Source organism: Malaclemys terrapin, chromosome 5 (assembly GCF_027887155.1).
Source record: "Malaclemys terrapin pileata isolate rMalTer1 chromosome 5, rMalTer1.hap1, whole genome shotgun sequence".
In the NCBI taxonomy this organism is placed as follows: Eukaryota; Metazoa; Chordata; order Testudines; family Emydidae; genus Malaclemys; species Malaclemys terrapin.
In genome coordinates, this window is record NC_071509.1 from 51,740,295 (window position 1) to 51,758,721 (window position 18,427).

The window sequence follows — 18,427 nt, forward strand, 5'->3', positions numbered from 1 at the left end:
TAGCAGTCAGGAAGAGCACACATAAGTCTTGACCACTAGTGCCATGTTCTGTTCACTGGAACATGCTGCCTCTCTTCTAGTTCATAATTTTGGCCCTGTTTTACTTTTAGTTAAGGCTAAGATTTTGTCAAGGTTATTTTGAATAAAAAAGTCACAGCCAGGTCACAGGCAATAAACAAAAATTCACGGAAGCTGTGACCTGTCTATGACTTTTGCTGCTGCGGGTCCATGGTTTCCCCTGCCACCATGGTAGCTGGGAGCTGTAGGGTTCCCCCTCTTCCCGCAGCAGCTGAAAGCTGCAGGGGGGCAGCTGGGAGCTACAGGGTGACCATATTTCCCAAAGAGAAAATGGGACACCCCCAGCTGCTCACCCAAGGTGTCCCTCTCCTTCCCCCCCCCCACGCAAGGGAGCTGAATTAAGCTTGCACAGGCAACCTAAATACTGGCATTCCCTAACTTTCAAGGGCTTGATTTAGCAAACTCAATAACATTATTTTAACACAGGCTTTTGGTATGAAATTTCCGAGGGTTGATTGTAAAAAGCCTCTGATCATGTTTCATCAGCAGGCTCTGAACCCTGAACCTTCAGCACTGCTACTACTTGAGTTTCAGAACTAAATTTGGTAGCTGGCAGCAGCAGAAGACTTATCTCAGAAGGTGGATGGACTGTGGAGACAGGACCAAGGGACGGTTGGGGGAAATGTGGTCTGGTTGTATCTCCCCACTTTGGGAGTCATAGGAACTCTGGCCCCTTCTGGTACCGCCAAGAGGGACAAATGTCGCAATGTGCTGGGTCCATGTGTGTGTATGCATAAGGCACATGCAACCTTAATTTTGGCTTTTCCTGACTTGAATATTTAACTATGCAATTTTAATGTTCTCCCAACAATTTATTTTTATAGAATTCTCAAATAAGAGATAAAAAGCGTGTTTCCCATTGTTCTACTAATGAAAACAAATTTATTAAAGCTGGTTGGAGTTTAATTAAGTTTTGCAGCCATTCAAAAGCAAAACATACTTTTTAATTTAAAAAAAAATCATGAGATATAATTGGAATATTCCAGATCCTCAGTTGGTATAAACCAGCTCAGCTACACTGACTTCAAGGACAGATGCCAATTTACACAGCTAAGAATCTAGACCCAATATTCTCTTTCAAAAGATCCTTCGATGTCTGTAGGCCAATTTTTGTTCTTTTTAGTTAGTCCAATAAAATGTCACCAACAGCTTGTTGTTTTTGTTTGTTTTACTTTGTGATTGGGCCAGCAGAACTGACACTTCTAAATAAAGTGCAAACCAGAGATTTGCAACAGGTCAAAAAACATGCTAGCAAGCAGACTATACATTATATAGTAAATCACAGACAGACACACACAGAATGACCAGCATTTCATCCATATTTCTTCAGGTAACTAAGGAACTGCAGGAGCATAATATAACTAATACGTGTACTAAGAAACAGTTCAGCCACCTCTTTAAAAAATAGCCTTTTACACTCACAATTTGTCTCCTAATGATGTGTTTGTAATGTTTCATACATATCAACAGGTTGCATGGGCAACTGGCCTTCGTGATCCACAATTAACTTGACTGTGAATGAAACCCTTTATCTGAAACAAAAGTCTTTATAACACATCAGCATGAACTTTTCAAAACTTTTGGTAAACAGCTAAAACCCTCCAAATGAGTCAAGGTATATTATGCAGACCGAGAGCTCAGTTTTCAAATGTGCCTAAATTATGAGATCCAGCTCCATACTAGTACAAAAATATTTAGATGATTAGGAGCACATCTCAAACTCCACTGTTCAAAGATTATGTCTGCAATGTGAAAAAAAAGAATTGCTTTTTCAAAATACAACCTATTTGTACTTGGACTTTCATTTATAATTTTTTATTTGCTTGTTCCCTTGAACATCCTGACATTTGCTTCTACTTAGCAAACCTACAAACACACACAGCACTGGAAAAAAGTATGTATGAAATCTATGTATAAAATATGGAAATATAGTTAGAATTGAACATTACTTGGTGAATACTGTGAAGAGCTTACTCCAGTCCAATGAGTTACGTAATCTAGTCTCTATTTGTACTAGCAACTTTGATGGACTGAGAGACTGTAGAGGGCAATAAACAAAGTTTCTGTGCAAATCAGAAAGCAGTTTCCCTGCTGATTCTTCATGAAATTAAATGTTAAATAATTCAGCATCTCCCCATTTTCTTTCTTTGTTAATCACAATTAAAGAAAATTATAAAACAGTGATTGGAAACATGGATCAACAGAAGAAAAACTTAAACATGAAGATGGAGTTCTGCACAGCAGGGTTCGGTCTGCACAATATCCGACAGTGAATACCACTGAGGTCATTTGGAAACATTATATTAGCACAAGACAAGCCACATGCACTGAAAAAACTGTCATAGAATTGGAATGCAAGAAATATAGAACACTCTCTCTCACACACACACACACACACACACCCTAGAAACTAAGAGGAAAAATGGGCAAACTACAAGCAGTATGCCGCTAACAGTAATATCACTAATCCAAGTCCCACTGAAATCAATGGAAAGGCTCTAACCATCTTCACTGGGCTTTGGAGCAGCGTGTAAGTGCATGATACTTGTGTAACTACATTAAGGTGGAACACGCACCTCCCATTCCAGCACTCACAAAAATAATCTTAAGAGCTTCTATACATGTGGAAATGTACTGGTATAATTATACTGCTATAGTTATAGCAATATAAATCCCCGTGTGGACACGCTTATTCCAGAATAAGAGTGTCATTTTATGATTAATTTATACTGTTCCCAGAGTGACATAAACATGGAGAATTACACTGATATAACTACAGTGGTAAAATTATGCCAGAAACTTGGACTGTTTGTACTTTGGGGGATGCACTGGCCTTTTGTTCTGTGTGTCACCTAGCACAATGGTCTAGGATTGAGGCTCCTAAGCACTAATGCAGTACAAATAATAATTATACCTTCAAACAGGCAAATGAACCCGTGGTAGATGGGCAACACGGCCCCCCTTCCATTATGAAAAACTCCTCTTCTGCTACAGTTCTAGTGTTTACAATCTTTTTTAACAATTTTTAAGTCTGTGGCAAGGACAACTGCAAGTTATTACTTGGCTATTCTACAGAAGGCACTAATAAGTTATCGTGTTTGCCAAAAAGGTCTCACTATGCTTATTATTTCAGTAAAAAATTCAATGTTAGTTTTAGACACAATTCTTTTTTTATGACAGACTGGGCAGTTCCTAGCATTCACAACCCTGTGGTTCACTGAACATGTTTCCAGGATTAATTTTGACTTTCCAAGGTCAACTTTACACTGATCAACGTAAGAAAATTGGGGAAAAGATTACTTTATGAAAACATACAAACTTAACTACTCTTTAACAAAAAGAACAAATTACAGAACTTTCACCAGACTCAGCACTATTCAGGATAACCTGTCAGCATTTGGCTTTTGTGCACATCAGTGATGGAATAATCTACAGGAAATCCTCATGCTTATTCTCATACCCTAACCACCACAGACAAGTCACGCTATTTCTATGCTTTCTTTAGGTACACATTTCATACCTACTGTTTTTTTCATTGCACTGAAATATAAACTCACCTGTTATTTTTTGCAGTAAGGAAGATAGTTCTGGTTCATCACAAAAAGTCTGGACTAGTGCCTTTTTCACCTCTCCTTCAGCTTTATCCAGCTCTTCTCCAGCTTTGATTTCCCCAACCACAGAGTAAATATACACCAGCAAGACAAGGAAGTCTTCAGGGGTATAGTCATTAGCTGTCCTCTCATTATGAGACTTGATCATAGGCAATAACTGGTTCAAAACACTGGGTATCTCTGACTCACCAATATTCTGAAAACAGAGAAGAAAAGATCTTGGTTTCCATAATAAAAACAGGTCATTTTTGTCACCATCAGACAGATGCTGCTGCCTATGTGTGGGAACAGCGCTACTGAGTTCTTCTGCAAGGCTGCTCAACTGTTCTCAGATTCTTCTGAAGACCACTTCTTCCACCAAAAAACAAACCAAGTAATGTATTTAAAACAAATGCAAGCACTGTCTCCTCCATTATGCCATGAACTAACCTTTATGGAGCAACTGCATAATCTCATTGATGTTGCCCCTCTCCTTCTGTTATTTCCTTCACTGCATCAAATTTGTAAGCTCCTTGGGGCAAGGATTGTGTCCTCTCACCTGGACTGTGAGAAGCCTAGCACACTCTTGGGAGTACTTGCAGAGTAACACACTCCTCAGCATAAGTAATGGTGATGGACTCGGGCCCTAGAAGTTTTTCTGTGTTACCCTATCTGAATATTTTCCAATTTTTCAATTAGAGTTTCTTTCAGAAACAATTAGCTTTTATTAAGGTTGCAAAGTCAAGTACTCAAAAGTTAGGAAATGCCAGAATTAAAGTTGCCTGTGATGCTTTAATCTGACTCCCTGTTGCAAATGTGTTAGGATAGTCTTCCTCCCCATTCCCCGGAGCATGTTCAGGCGCCCTGTGAGGATAATGCATGTGCTATCTGGTCAGCACTATGACCTGGGAGGAGTTGGAGCACACTCAGTAAGGACAAACTCTTCAGAGACTTCAGCTTCTAATACGAAGAAGTCTCTGTGCGCAAACTACAATTTCCCAAAGACTTATAACTTGGACAAGTCTGAAGCTAGATCTGCCTGACTCTGTTCAGGCATAGTGGTGTACCTGGAAAGAATCAAGCCCATGGTGGTTTTTAATTATTAGCTTAGCTTTAATTCTGTATAATTCACTGTGTTTTTGGAAAGCAGTATGTTTTTGGTGACACAAATTATTTCACATGTATGTATACACTGATGTTATTATTTCAGCTCACTATTGATCCTAAAATGGAAGATGACACAACTGAAGAAAAACAGTTGTAAAGAGCTGCATGGAGGAAGCCATCTGCAGTGAACAACAACAAGTTTTTATTGGTCCCATAAACACCTATAAAAAAAATCAGGCACAAATTCTCAAACAGAAAAAGTTCTTTTTTGCACGCACCCTGTTTAAGTGTACATGTCCTCTAAAACGGATGTGTTGCTTGGGAACATACAAAATAGAGCATACTCACCTCCTAGTTGAGAGCACACACAGGAACCTGAAATAAGTATGTGCAAAATTCCACACAAACTTGATTGAAATTTTGGCCTGGACTTTTAAAGGTATTTAGGCATTGCGGTGTTCAGCATTGCAACAGCTAACTAATTCAGGAACCTATGTCTCATGTTCAAATGTGATTTAGGCACTTAGGAGTCTAAATCCCATTGACTGTCAATGACTAAATGCATTTAAAAACCTGAGCCTTTCCACTTATATTTACATAACATTTACTAAAGAAAGGGTATAAATTAAACTTAGCAGCAACATGTCTTCAAAGAAAAAGGAAAGAAATAATAACTTAAACAGCTACAATCAACTGTTAAGTTAAAAACATGCATTTGGATTTTTGGATTATGATCTATTTTGAAATGTTTTTTCTCATCTCTTGGGAAATGGTGTTACAGTGTATTTCAAATTTAAATGCCAAATTTACAAGGCTATTTTGTGTAAACAGGCCAGTTGGACTGTAACCTCCATGAAATAAGGGTCAAACCACCTCTTTTCCAACCAGAATAACACAGGGAGATGGGAAATTTGTCTCAAACAAAACCCTTAGCAGTTTGTCATTATCTAACCACCTCTAATGATTAAGGAGCTCTCTCTGTGCCTTGTTACAATCAATCAATTACGCTGATTGAACAGCTCCTAAAACACAAGTTTTAAAAATGCAACTGCACATGACTCAAATTTCCTGCTGGCAATGTTGGCCTCAGGTCATCCCTGTTTGTCTATCATCAAGGGAGCCAATAAAAACAGGTCAATCCTAAACTTTCCAAAGCCACCATAAGAACGTTCACAATGTTCAAGTCACACCAACGTAGAATCAGACTCTACCACCCTCTCCTCAATTGCACTGTTTGGACATCTTAAGCCTATGATTGAACATTCTTCAGACTCCAGGGAGAGTTAGTGATAGATTTTTTTCCCTTTCCCCTCACCCCTTCCTTTCTCTTTCTTTCTTTTTTTTAAACTTGAGCTGAGCAATAATTTACTTTCCCTAAAGGCAAATGAACTGATGTCAGTTTGCTGACTTCTGCTAAGGGTCTATTTTTGGTAGATTGGAGAATACAGGAGAAAGTAAAAATATAATTTTCAGTTTCCAAAGATGGTACATGATATTGTGCTTCAAAAATTACATTTAAAACTGACTTCAAGAATCTACAGCATTGAAGAGGGAGTATAATAAATAATAAAAAGAAAATATTTTGCCCTTCTGTAGAACCTTTCAACCAAGAACAATAATTGTAAATATGAATTAAGCCTATGTAAATCTTGTCCAGTAGGGATCATTACACACCTTTTCTAGTTTGGGAAGCTGAAGTTCAGAGGGGTTCAGTGACTTACAGAAAACTTTGTAGAAGCTCAAGTCTCCATTCATTTATTGTCACACCACAATACCACAAAAGCTGGTGGCATTTTGTGTATTGTCCCCACTGTGAGATTTCAGCAGAAATTGTTACATAAGATCTTTGCAACATGTACAAAATACATAAGATCACAGAAGCTAGAGCAGGAAAACATTAGTCCACCCAATCCCATCTCTTACAAATCCATACCATTAGATGGCATGTGTATGTTTTACCTCTTTAATACAGGTTTGCTTGGGTCAATGGCAGAGGTGGACAGGAAATGTTAGTGAGTGCCAGGAGGACCAGAATCTGAGACAGCTTTTCCTGTTTCCTCTTTGGAAGGAACAGAAATTGTCAAGAAGTGAACCTTTTCCCCCAAATTAAGACATTCAAAAATATTTTATAATACGTAGTATGCTCCAAACGCAAAAGTACGGTATATATTTCTCTCCTGATACGAGCTCTGAAGTACCATGCTGTTGAGTGCAGTATACCAGATGAGCATCTGATATGTTCAGTTTCCTAATGTTACAGTACATGATTTATAACGTCTCACCCAATTTCAGTTGGCTTTTGCAAAAAGTTTTAGATGGGAAATTTAAGATGCAGTTGTGTAATAGAACCCATTGTCAACAATCCCATCTACATATTCACATTTCAAAATGGCATAGTTAATATTTTTTTAATTCTAATTTTGAATAATGTTTAATTTATTATCTCTTTGTAGCGAATGTCAAACAGACTTTGACAGTAAAAACTGATATGAACAGCTTTTGTCTGTGTCCCATGTATGTAGAATGGATTTTCTCAGAACCACTCAATGATAAATCTGTCATAAGCAAACCAAATTTGTGTTAGTCTGTGGTATGCAACTCTTCTGCTGCTGCTTGTTCTCTTTTTGCTTATTCTCAGAATAGGTAGCTTTACAATCCATCCTCCCCACCACCCTCAAAAACAAAACAAAACACACACTGAAAAGAGGACTGCATTATCATCCTACCATGACCCTGAAGGCCACATTTTCTATGCATGAAAAGGAACACCTTGCCTCCATTTATTTTTAATGTGTCAGCGCAGTTCATGGAGACTGCTATTTCAGCATGCAATTCTCCAATCTCCATCCAAGCACTTAGATCAAATGAAGACAGAGCTGAGCATGTATTCCAAGGACTTCACCCTTATATTAAAAATGATGGCTGCATTGCAGAATTCCATGGACATGCACATACACAGAGTCCCACAGACTCCAAAGAGGGGGCAGATCTCTGTAGCTGACTGACAATGTGTCACTGAGGTCCTTAGAGGGAGCCACATGAGTTTGGGGTGGAATGGCATTGCCCTCCTTGGAGAACATCCAGACCCCTTCATCCACAAGGAACACCTTCTTTTCATTCCTCTTTTACCATGCCTATGGCAGTTCCATGGGAGCTCCTGCAGTGGTAACGTCAATAAGAATAGAGACCCAGTCAGGGTAAGAAAGAGCTCACTCTCTTCAGCTGCTCAGCAGGTCATGATCCCAGAAGTGCTCCAGATCTATTCAACACCCCGAGAATTGGCCTATTAGAATGTAGCTCTCCCGTGTTAGAGTAATGGGCCTGTGTGCCTCCTACTCTCATTAAACCAGGTCAGGATTTAGCCCTTATAGAGTGACTGCAATGAGTTACGTCTAGTGTGACTTAACATACTAACAAAAGATTCAAAATAAGATCTTATCAAGTAAATTATGCTTCTCAAGATAAGACAAGAAGTCACTGCAGTTTATTATTTATGTAGCATTCTATAAATAAAAGTATCTTCTTTGTATCGTTCGATTTTAAATGCTTGGAGAAGGGCATGGGGGGAGCGAAAGAGAAAAGGGAAAGCAAAAACATTACACACACACACCTTAGAAATATAGCTCTCCCCCATATGATGACTCTTAACTTGACAAGATCCAAATGTGAAAGAGACAATTATTCACACAGGGCATTCAAAATAAGGATGGATTCTTCTCTTTAGTTGAAATATATTTGGCTTCTGCCTCTCTGATATAAATAATTTACAGCAAAATATTACCAAGCTTGAGTGGAATGGAGTTAAATTTGGGTCTAATCAGAAGGCTATCCTCATAGCGAGGGGATTTGAGAGGTATGCACTCACTCCCACCTCTAACACAACACTTTTTTTTTTTTCAGAAACCCTTCAATTATGCCATAATCTGCGGGATCTTTCCCAAATGCAATTTACCTGTTTAATCTGAGAAGATATTAAGGACATCCTGACCATGCCCTCACTTCTCATAATGTCTGAGATTGAATGCAAGAAATCAGGCAGGGTCCCAAGTACTGAACAAGGAACCTAACACAGAGGCAAGACAATTAACTTCCCTGTCTCAACCCCAGGTTTACACAAGGGTTGGATTGACAGGCTCCAGCTTTGTGGACAGAATGGAGAAAAACCCAATCCCAGCAGTTGTGGAGATAAAAAAGAAGCAGATGAGGCATCCAGCAAGCTTGCAGTGGCTTGAGGGCAGAGGGGTGGTAGGTGCTGCTGAAGAAGGCCCCTTCCAGGCAGAAAGACACAAATAACTAAGAGTGAAGGCAGAGATGGCTCTGTATTCTGCTATGGGGATGACTGGAGTTGTGCCTGATCAGCTTGCTGCTCTTGGGGCCAGTAAAGACAGAATGCTGCTCCCGGTGAAGGGCAAAGGTTCTAGCATGATCCTCAGGCTTGGCCTGACTCCTCTGTCTTTACTCTTTTTTTGCCCTCTCCCCCTGGAGGCTGCTCCTTAAGTTGTCAATCCCGCCTTCCTCCTAAAGCTGGGTGCTTACTGGTCATTTCATCCCTTTAAATGCTGGCATTCGGGAGCTATACCCTCAAAACTTCTGAGATTCAGATTTCCCCATTCTCATCATTTCCTCTACGGTGAAACTTTGCTGGAGGCTGCCTATTCCAGCATAGTTTAGGGCAGGGGTCCCCAACGCGGTGCCTGTGGTGCCATGGTGCCCACCAGGACATCCATGTGCGCCTGCCTACTGGCCGCCGGACAAGCAGCTGCCGAAATGCCGCCAAGAAGCGGCAACGTCAAGAAGCGCTACCGCCAAAATGCCGCCGAATTTCAGCGGCGACGCCTCTTGATGACGCTGCTTCACAGTGGCATTTCGGCGGCTGCTTATCCGGTGGCCATGGTCCTCGGCGGCTAGTCGTCTTGTGCCTGCCCCACGGAAAAGGTTGGGGATCACTGGTTTAGGGCCTTGCCTGTCAAAGGATGCTGGTCCCTATCTCTCTCCTGTTATTTCTTCCCAATGTCACACCGATTGGAGGTTTAATTAAAGAAGGGGAAATATTGATTGGGGCACAAAGAAAATATTGACACACTGTAAAAATAAGGTTTTAGCACTGAGCCAATAACTCCTGTGATCTGTTCCCAGCTGTGCCACTAAATCACAGTACTATATGAAATTGAGCAAGTCAATAAACCAGTTTGGGCAGAATTTTCAGAAGGGGCCAGCAGCTCCCAACGAGCACTTCTGAAAATCCAGCCACTTCTTTAGTTGCCTAAATGGAAGCTGAGAAGATTTAAAAATCTGGCCCCATAGGCTTCAGATTCCACATAAAACAAGATACTTGCCTACAATACCTTACAAGAGTGATGTGATGATGAAAATGCTTTACAGACTTAACTAGTGGAAAATGAAAAGCTCCTTGTAATTTATAGAGCTAGTTGGAAAATGTTATTTGAAATTTTCTGTGGAAATTCAAATACTGAAATATTTTGGCCAAACTGCAAAGAATTTCAATAAAGAAATGCTGCTACAGTGTGTTGTTGTGCTTACAGTTCAGGAGCCTCATGCACCCATTCTCTTCTATAGGCTAGGCTCCTTGTATGGACTACTCCTATTATAGACCACGGTCACACTTCATGGTGAGAGGAGGCAGTTGCATCATGTGAGTCTGCAGCCATGGTGCATCATGCAACACACAGTCTGGCTGGGGAGCCCCAGCCCATAGAGGAAAATGGGGAGATGAAGCAACTGAATTACAGCTCCCGTGAGGCACTGCAGCAGCATAGTCAAATCCAAATAGTTTGTTTCCAGCTGAAATATTTCAGTTTTCAAGTGTTTAGTTTCTCTTTAAAAAATGATGTGGAAAGCAAAAACTTTTAGGAAAAAAAAGTCAAAGACCCAATTTTCTGTCAAAAAACTGTTTTGGTGGAAAATTTTCAGCCAGCCCTACAAGGCACAACACTCAGAATCTAATTTAAACAACAAAAGAGTTTTAAAAAATTCAGCTTTATTAATAAACTCTGTTCTTAACCTGCCCTGCCCTGTCTAAGTTTGCCACCTGACATAACTAGTGATAAATGAATGAAATTCTATTGACTTCTATGGAGCTACACCTATTTACACCAACCAAAGATCTGGGCTAGGGTAGCTATTTAAGGCCTGATACAGAAAAAAAATACAGAAAAGAATACCGGATCTTTTATGTTGTTGGTAATAACTGCATAAGAGAGTGACCAATCAAAGGGAAATTATAACTCATTGCACTAAGCTAAAGGCATTAAACTTATAAACTTCTGGCCAGTGGTTTTCTCGACTGTGTGTCTTCTACAATTCCAAGCACACTGTTGACACATAAATAATAGTTAACACACAATAATAATGAAAGTGTTTGAAACAAGCTGCTCAAGCCACAACATTTTGTAACAAAAGGATGGAACAGTATTTTAAGTTATTAAGGACAGATCTAGCCGATCTTCATGCCCTGAAAAAGATTATTTTCAGATTTGGTTATGCTACATAACCAATTATGAAAGTATATTTCATTACTTTTTTACCTAATTTCCAGAGGCCACACCAAACCCTTTTTGAACAGTATAATTAATACTGCCCTTTACTTCCTTTCTCTCCCACCTTGCTCTCCCTGCCTCTCCAGAACTCCCCAATTGCTTAAGTGGCAATTTCCTGCTTTCATTAAACTCACATCATCTTCAATCATTTCTTGTTTCTCTTTAGTTATATGCCTGTCAGATTCAGTTGTTAATTGTTATACCATACCTGCAAGGCTTAAACATGTGTTCTAATAAAAAATTAAATACCCTTAGTTGTCCAACACAAAGGCTCATAATACATTTTACAAATAACTAATCTGCTAGTGGACACAGTACAAAAATCAATCCATCTCAGGGAGTTATGCTGTCTGGCAATGTATTATTGTATCACAATGTCCAGTTTCTCTTGGTCTCTCTTTGGAAACAATATAAGTTTACAGCTGTGTTAAGATATTTTAATGAGTTCATGGGGGCCCAATAGCAACAGGATGCTAAAAAAAAGGAGATATAAAAGAAGCCTGGATTTTATTAGGCAAATCTCTGCTAGCATAAGAACAATTTTACTTAAAACCCCGAGGGTATGTCTCCACTGCAATAAAACACCCGCGGCTGGCCCGTGTCAGCTGACTTGGGCTCGTGGGGATCGGGCTGTGAAGCTATAAAATTGCAGTGGAGACATCTCAGAGCGGGCTGGGGCCTGGGCTCTGGGATCCCATGAGGGGAGAGGGTCCCAGAGCCCAGGCTCCAGTCCGAACTTGGATGTCTACACTGCAACTTTATAGCCCCACAAGCCCAAGTCGGCTGACAGAGGCCAGCCATGGGTATTTTACTGAAGCATAGACATACCCTGAATGTCCAACAGAAGAGAATCATCGACCAGGAAACAATTAATGTGGGCTTCCGTCCAACCCTGCTAGGTCAAAAGCCTTTAGCCATGATGACTTTCCATAGGGCATGCTTAGAATAACCATGAATCAGCAAGGTGAGCAAATCTGTCAGAAATATGGGAGGAAGCAACATGTAAACTACCAGCTGCAAGGGGGCTACAGACTTACGTGATGGGAATATGAGAGCAACAGTGAACTGCAGCCAAGGAACATTAGGCTAAGAGTAATGGGTGCTTAGATACTACATACAGTATAGGCCCATTACTAGACAGAGATGGTAAAAGAGAAAGAAGAGTTACATAAATATTTCTGTTTTGTATTTGGAAAAAAACAGGATGATGTACTTGTATCACAAGAGGACAATTAATTACTTTCCAGTCCATTAGTAACTGAGGAGGAGGGTAGACAACATCTACTAGGGATAATAATTTTTTAAATCATCACCCCCAGGTAACTTGCAGCCAAGAGTCCTAAAACATTTGACTGAGATGCATCTCTGGCCCACAAAGTTAATTTTTAATACATCTTGGAATACCGGGGAAACTCCAGATGACTGAAGAATGCTAATGTTGTGCCATTATCAAAAAGGTTAAGTGGGGTGACCCGGGTAACTATAGGCCAGTAAGCCTGACATCAATCCTTGGCAAAATAATGGAAAAAGCTGATACAGTATTCAACTGATAAAGAATTAAAGGAGTATAGTTAATGGCAGTCTACATGGTTTTATGGAAATAGGTCTTGTTTAACAAACCTGATTTCATTCTTTGATGAAATTACACTTTCACTTGATAAAAGGTAATTATGTAGATGAAACATTCTTAGGGGTATAAGATGCATAAGGTGTTTGACTTAGTACCTCATGGCATTCTGATTAAAAAAAATAGCACTATACAATATCAATAGAGCACATATTAAATGGATTAAGAGCTGGCTAACTGACCGATCGCAAAAAGTAGGTGTCAGTGGAGAATTATAATTGAATGGGATCAGTCCAACACTAGGCCCAATGCTATTTAACATTTTCATAGATGATCCTGAATTAAATATAAGAGTATAAGAATGGCCATACTGGGTCAGACCAATGGTCCATCTAGCCCAGTATTTTGTCTCCTGACAGTAGCCAATGCCAGATGCTTCAAAGGGAATGAACAAAACAGGGCACTCATCAAGTGTTGTCCAGTCCCAGCATCTAGCAGTCAGAGGCTTAGGGACACTCAGAGCAGGGGGTTGTGTCCTTAACCATCTTGGCTAATAGCCATTGATGGTCCTATCCTCCATGAACTTATCAAATTCTATCTTGAATCCAGTTATAGTTTTGTCCTTCACATCCCCTGGCAACAAGTTCTGCAGATTGACTGTGCATTGTGTCAAGAAGTACTTCCTTTTGTTTGCTTTAAACCTGCTATCAGTTTCATCAGGTGACCCGGGCTGGGGTGGGGGGAGGTTCTTGTGTTAAGTGAAGGGGTAAATAACACTTCCGTATTCACTTTCTCCACACCATTCATGATTTTTTTGACCTCTATTATACTCCCCCCTTGGTTGTCTCTTTTGTAAGATGAACAGTCCCAGTCTTTTTAATCTCTTCTCATATGGCAGTTGTTCCATGCCCCTCTATCATTTTTGTTGCCCTTCTCGGTACCTTTTCCAATTCTAATATCTCTTTTCTGAGATGGGGAGACCAGAACTGCATGCAGTATTCAAGGTGTGGGTGTACCACGGATTTATATAGTGGTATTATCATATTTTCTGTCTTATTATCTATCCCTTTCCTAATAGTTCCTAACATTTTGACTGCCACTGTACAGTGAGCAGATGGTTTCAGAAAACTATCTACAATGACTCCAAGAACTCTTTTTGGAGTGATAACAGCTAATTTAGACCCCATCATTTGGTATGTATAGTTGGGATTATGTTTTCCACTGTGCATTACTTTGCACTTATCAACACTGAATGTCATCTGCCATTTTGTTGTCCAGTCACCAAGTTTACTGAGAGATCCTGTAGTAACTCATTGCAGCCAGCTTTAGACTTAACTATCTTGAGTAATTTTGTATCATCTGCAAACTTTGCCATCTCACTGTTTACCCTTTTTTCAATATTATTTATGACTATGTTGAACAACACAAGCGCCAGTACAGATCCCTGGGGGCAACGCTATTTACCTCTCTCCATTCTGATAACTTACAATTTATTCCTATCCTTTGTTTCCTGTTTTAACCAGATATTGATTTATGAGAGGACCTACTCTCTTACTCCATGACTGCTTAGTTTGCTTAAGAGCCTTTGGTGAGAGACCATGTCAAAGGCTTTCTGAAAGTCAAAGTGCAATATATCCACTAGATCCCCCTTGTCCACATGCTTGTTGATGCCCTCAAAAAATTCTCATAGATTAGTGAGGCATGATTTCCCTTTACAAAAGCGTGTAGTCTCTTCCTCAACAAAATGTGTTCATCTATGTGTCTGATAATTCTGTTCTTTACTACAGTTTCAACCAATTGACATTCAACTAATTATCATTGCTGATAAAATTTGCGGATGACAAAAAGATTGGCAGAGTTTCATGAAGATGATAATCATGAAGATAGGATTGCATGGTAAACAGCCATTTTAAACAAAATGTGTTTTAATACAGCCAAATGAAAAGTTATCTATCAAGGAACAAGGAACGCAGGCTGTGTTTAAAGAATGAGGGACTATATTTTGGAAAGAGTTCATGATTCTAAGGAATGGTAATGGGGAAAACAGCACAATAAATATAATGGATTTCAAGAAGGCAGACTTTAGCAAACTCAGGGAGTTGGTAGCTAGATCCCATGGGAAGCCAGTCTAAGGGGAAAACCAGTTCAAGTGAGTTGGCAGTTTTTCAGAGAGACAGTATTAAGGTCACAAGAGCAAACTATCCCACTGCGTAGGAAAGATAGGAAGCATGGCAAGAGACCACCCTGGCTTAACCAGGAGATCTTCAATGATCTGAAACTCAAAAAAGAGTCCTACAAAAAGTGGAAATTACAAAGGATGAATATAAACAAATAAGATAAGTATGAATAAGACAAAATTAGAAAGGCCAAGGCACAAAACGAGATTAAACTAGTTAGAGACATAAAGGATAACAAGAAAACATTCTACAAATACATTAGAAGCAAAAGGAAGATGAAGAACAGGGTAGGCCTGTTACTCAATGAGGGGAAAAAACAATAACAGAAAAAGTAGAAATGCTAAATAACGTTTTTTGTTTCAGTTTTCACCAAAAAGGTTAGCAGTGATTGGACATCTAACATAGTGACTGTCTGAAAATAAGGTAGGATCAGAGGTTCAATTAAGGAAAGAACAAGTTAAAAATTACTTAGACAAGTGAGATGTCTTCAAGTCACCAGGGCCTGATGAAATACATCCTAGAACACTCAGGGAGCTGACTGAGCAGATATCTGCATCATTAGTGATTATCCTCAATAAGTCATGGAAGACGGGAGAGATCCAGAGGACTGGAAAAGGGCAAATATAGTGCCAATCTATAAAAAGGGAAATAAGTACAACCCAGGGAATTACAGACCAGTCAGCTTAACTTCAGTGCCCGGAAAGATAATGAAGCAAATAATTAAGCAATTTGTGAACACCTAGAAAATAATAAGATAAGAAGTAACAGCCAGCATGGATTTGTCAAACCAACCTAATACCTTTCTTGACATGGTAATAAGCCTTGTGGATGGGGGAAGCAAAAGATGTGGTATATCTTGACTTTAGTAAGGCTTTTGATACTGTCTCGCATGACCTTCTCATAAATAAACTAGGGAAATACAACCTAGATGGAGCTACTGTAAGATGGGTGTGTACTTGGTTAGAAAACCATTCCCAGAGAGTAGTTATCAGTGGTTCACAGTCAAGCTGGAAGGGCATATCGAGTGGTGTCTGCATGGATCAGTTTTGGGTCCCGTTCTGTTCAATATCTTCATCAATGATTTAGAAGTAATGGGCTTAAATTGCAGTGAGTGAGGTTTAGGTTGGACATAGGAAAAACTTCCTAACTGTCAGGGTGGTTAAGGAAGGTCAGGAATGGTCTAGATAATACTTAGTCCTTCCTTGAGTGTAGGGGACTGGACTAGATGAACTCTCAAGGTCCCTTCCAGTCCTATGATGATTCTTTGATTTAGAGATCAGACTAGAAAGCAACAAAGAGTCCTGTGGCACCTTATAGGCTAACAGATGTATTGGAGCATAAGCTTTCGTGGGTGAATACCCACTTCGTCAGACAAAACTTGCCACAGGACTCTTTGTTGCTTTTTACAGATCCAGACTAACACAGCTACCCCTCTGATACAGATCAAACTAGATGATCTTATGATCTCAATTGGCCTTAAACTCTACAAATCTGTGAAACCACAATAGTAAAGACCTTAGAAATATTTATTAAATATATAAGTAAGAAAAAAATATAGCCCTGCAAGTTCACAAGCAGGATTTTAATAAAACTTTTGTGAGTTTGCATCACTGACCCTGAATTTCTGCATACATGTATTTTAATTTAGGGTAGATCTTGAATCCACTACTGTTTCCCCAGTTTAAGGTGGATTGTGCTTTTTGTTTTTGTTTTTAATTCTCCTTTAATATATAAGATGGGACTATGTTGTGGGCAACTTGCCATTTGGAGTTAAATCTTCCCCAAGCAAACTCATGTAGTGATGTAGGCTTCTCTCTTGTGAACTCAGCTTATGTTTTCCCATTTCTATCATATGGGAAGATACTGTAAGAGGCTTATACAATTCAGCATACAGTAATGTCAGGTTACCGTTGGTTAAGGACAGAAACAAGAAAAGAGAGCATTACCTCACTAATACATGCAATACAACACTAAGCAAGAGAAGCACCTGGTGAATAAAACTGTAAACTCTTTGGCGCAGTGCTTAATAGCAATGGGGAGAAAAAGAAAACAAAAATTGTGGACTGCACAGGGAAATCACTTAGGAACTGCACAAAGGACCAGAGAGGCCACTTTTGAAATATTGGAAATGACTCTTAGGGCTGTCATGCATTAATAAATTATAAGGGAGACTGTTCATAAATACAAATGGCCTCACCTTATGGCCCTACATTGTATTTCTTCCTCCTGCCACCCTGTCTTGTCTCCCTCTGTCTCCCCCTCCTTCCTTTCTCAGCCATCTCCACTGCATTGTCTCTCACCAATATTCCCTGTCTACAGTCTCTCTCCTCTGCACCTGTCCAACCTCTGGCTTTTGGGGGATTTCTCAAACTCTCAGGAATACCTCCAGACTTTTGGCAGTGTGGCAGTCATTAGTGTCATAGGCACAGGCACCACAAACAGGAAAATGATGCTGATTAGAATAGTGAGGAATGGAAAAATGTATCTTCTCCAGGCAGGCTGCAGACAAAATAGGTCTTGAGCCCTTTGGGTCTTTGAGTTTATTAAAGCAGGTTACCTATTTGTTCAGGCTGCTGAGAGGAGAAGGGTTTGGTGAGGGTTAGATCTGGGAAGGGAAGGGGAGATTGTTAGTAAGGGATAATTTTTTTTGGGCTGTCGGAAGGTAAGCTGCTGTTTAATAGCTAATTGTCCTGTACCAGAAAATATGCTTGGACCATAATGAAGCTCAGGATACTGTTTTGATCACCATCATACCAAAACAACAGGGTGCCTTGTTTAATTTGCTGTTATTATTTTGGTCCCAATTTCTCAAACTAAAAAAAAGGCACCATTCTTCCTTTTCCTTTGCGATACCCAACTGCTGTGTTTTGCTTGCCTGCTGTGTTTTACTTACCTATGTTTTGCTTATCAGACTTTTTAACAAATATACCCAAGACTAATATTTCCACCACTGAACATTTAATGTTGCTAGATATTATATATTTCCACAAACCCACCAGTGACTAGCCAATTCCCATCACAGAAATGTGTAAAGTAGCATTCCATCTAAGGCAGCGCCTAATACACACTTCAAAATAAACATCAGCAGTTTTCCAGGCACGACCGAACACGTTCGCATTATGCCATAAATGCCCATTTTTCACTTACCCATACCCCTTTTCAGTTCTACCACCTGAAACTTGGCAGCCATACAGGCATATCGGGATCAGAACACATTTGGGAAATATGGAGGAATCTCAAATTATACCAGTTAAGGTACAAGCCAAAATGGTCCTCCCTTAAATTACTACTCAAAGATACAACTGTGCAGAATCTGACAGTATAATTTGACCCTTCAAGTAGGTTGCTGCC

General features: G+C 39.7%; 1 protein-coding gene across 1 annotated transcript in view; it reads right to left on the reverse strand.

Moving 5' to 3' along the window:
- SCFD2 (sec1 family domain containing 2) overlaps positions 1-18,427 on the reverse strand; it is a 296,694-nt gene that overhangs the window by 179,933 nt on the left and 98,334 nt on the right. The window contains exon 5 of the mRNA XM_054029852.1: positions 3,636-3,885. Within this exon, the coding sequence (XP_053885827.1) occupies positions 3,636-3,885 (250 nt within the window). The remainder of the gene's footprint in view (positions 1-3,635; positions 3,886-18,427) is intronic.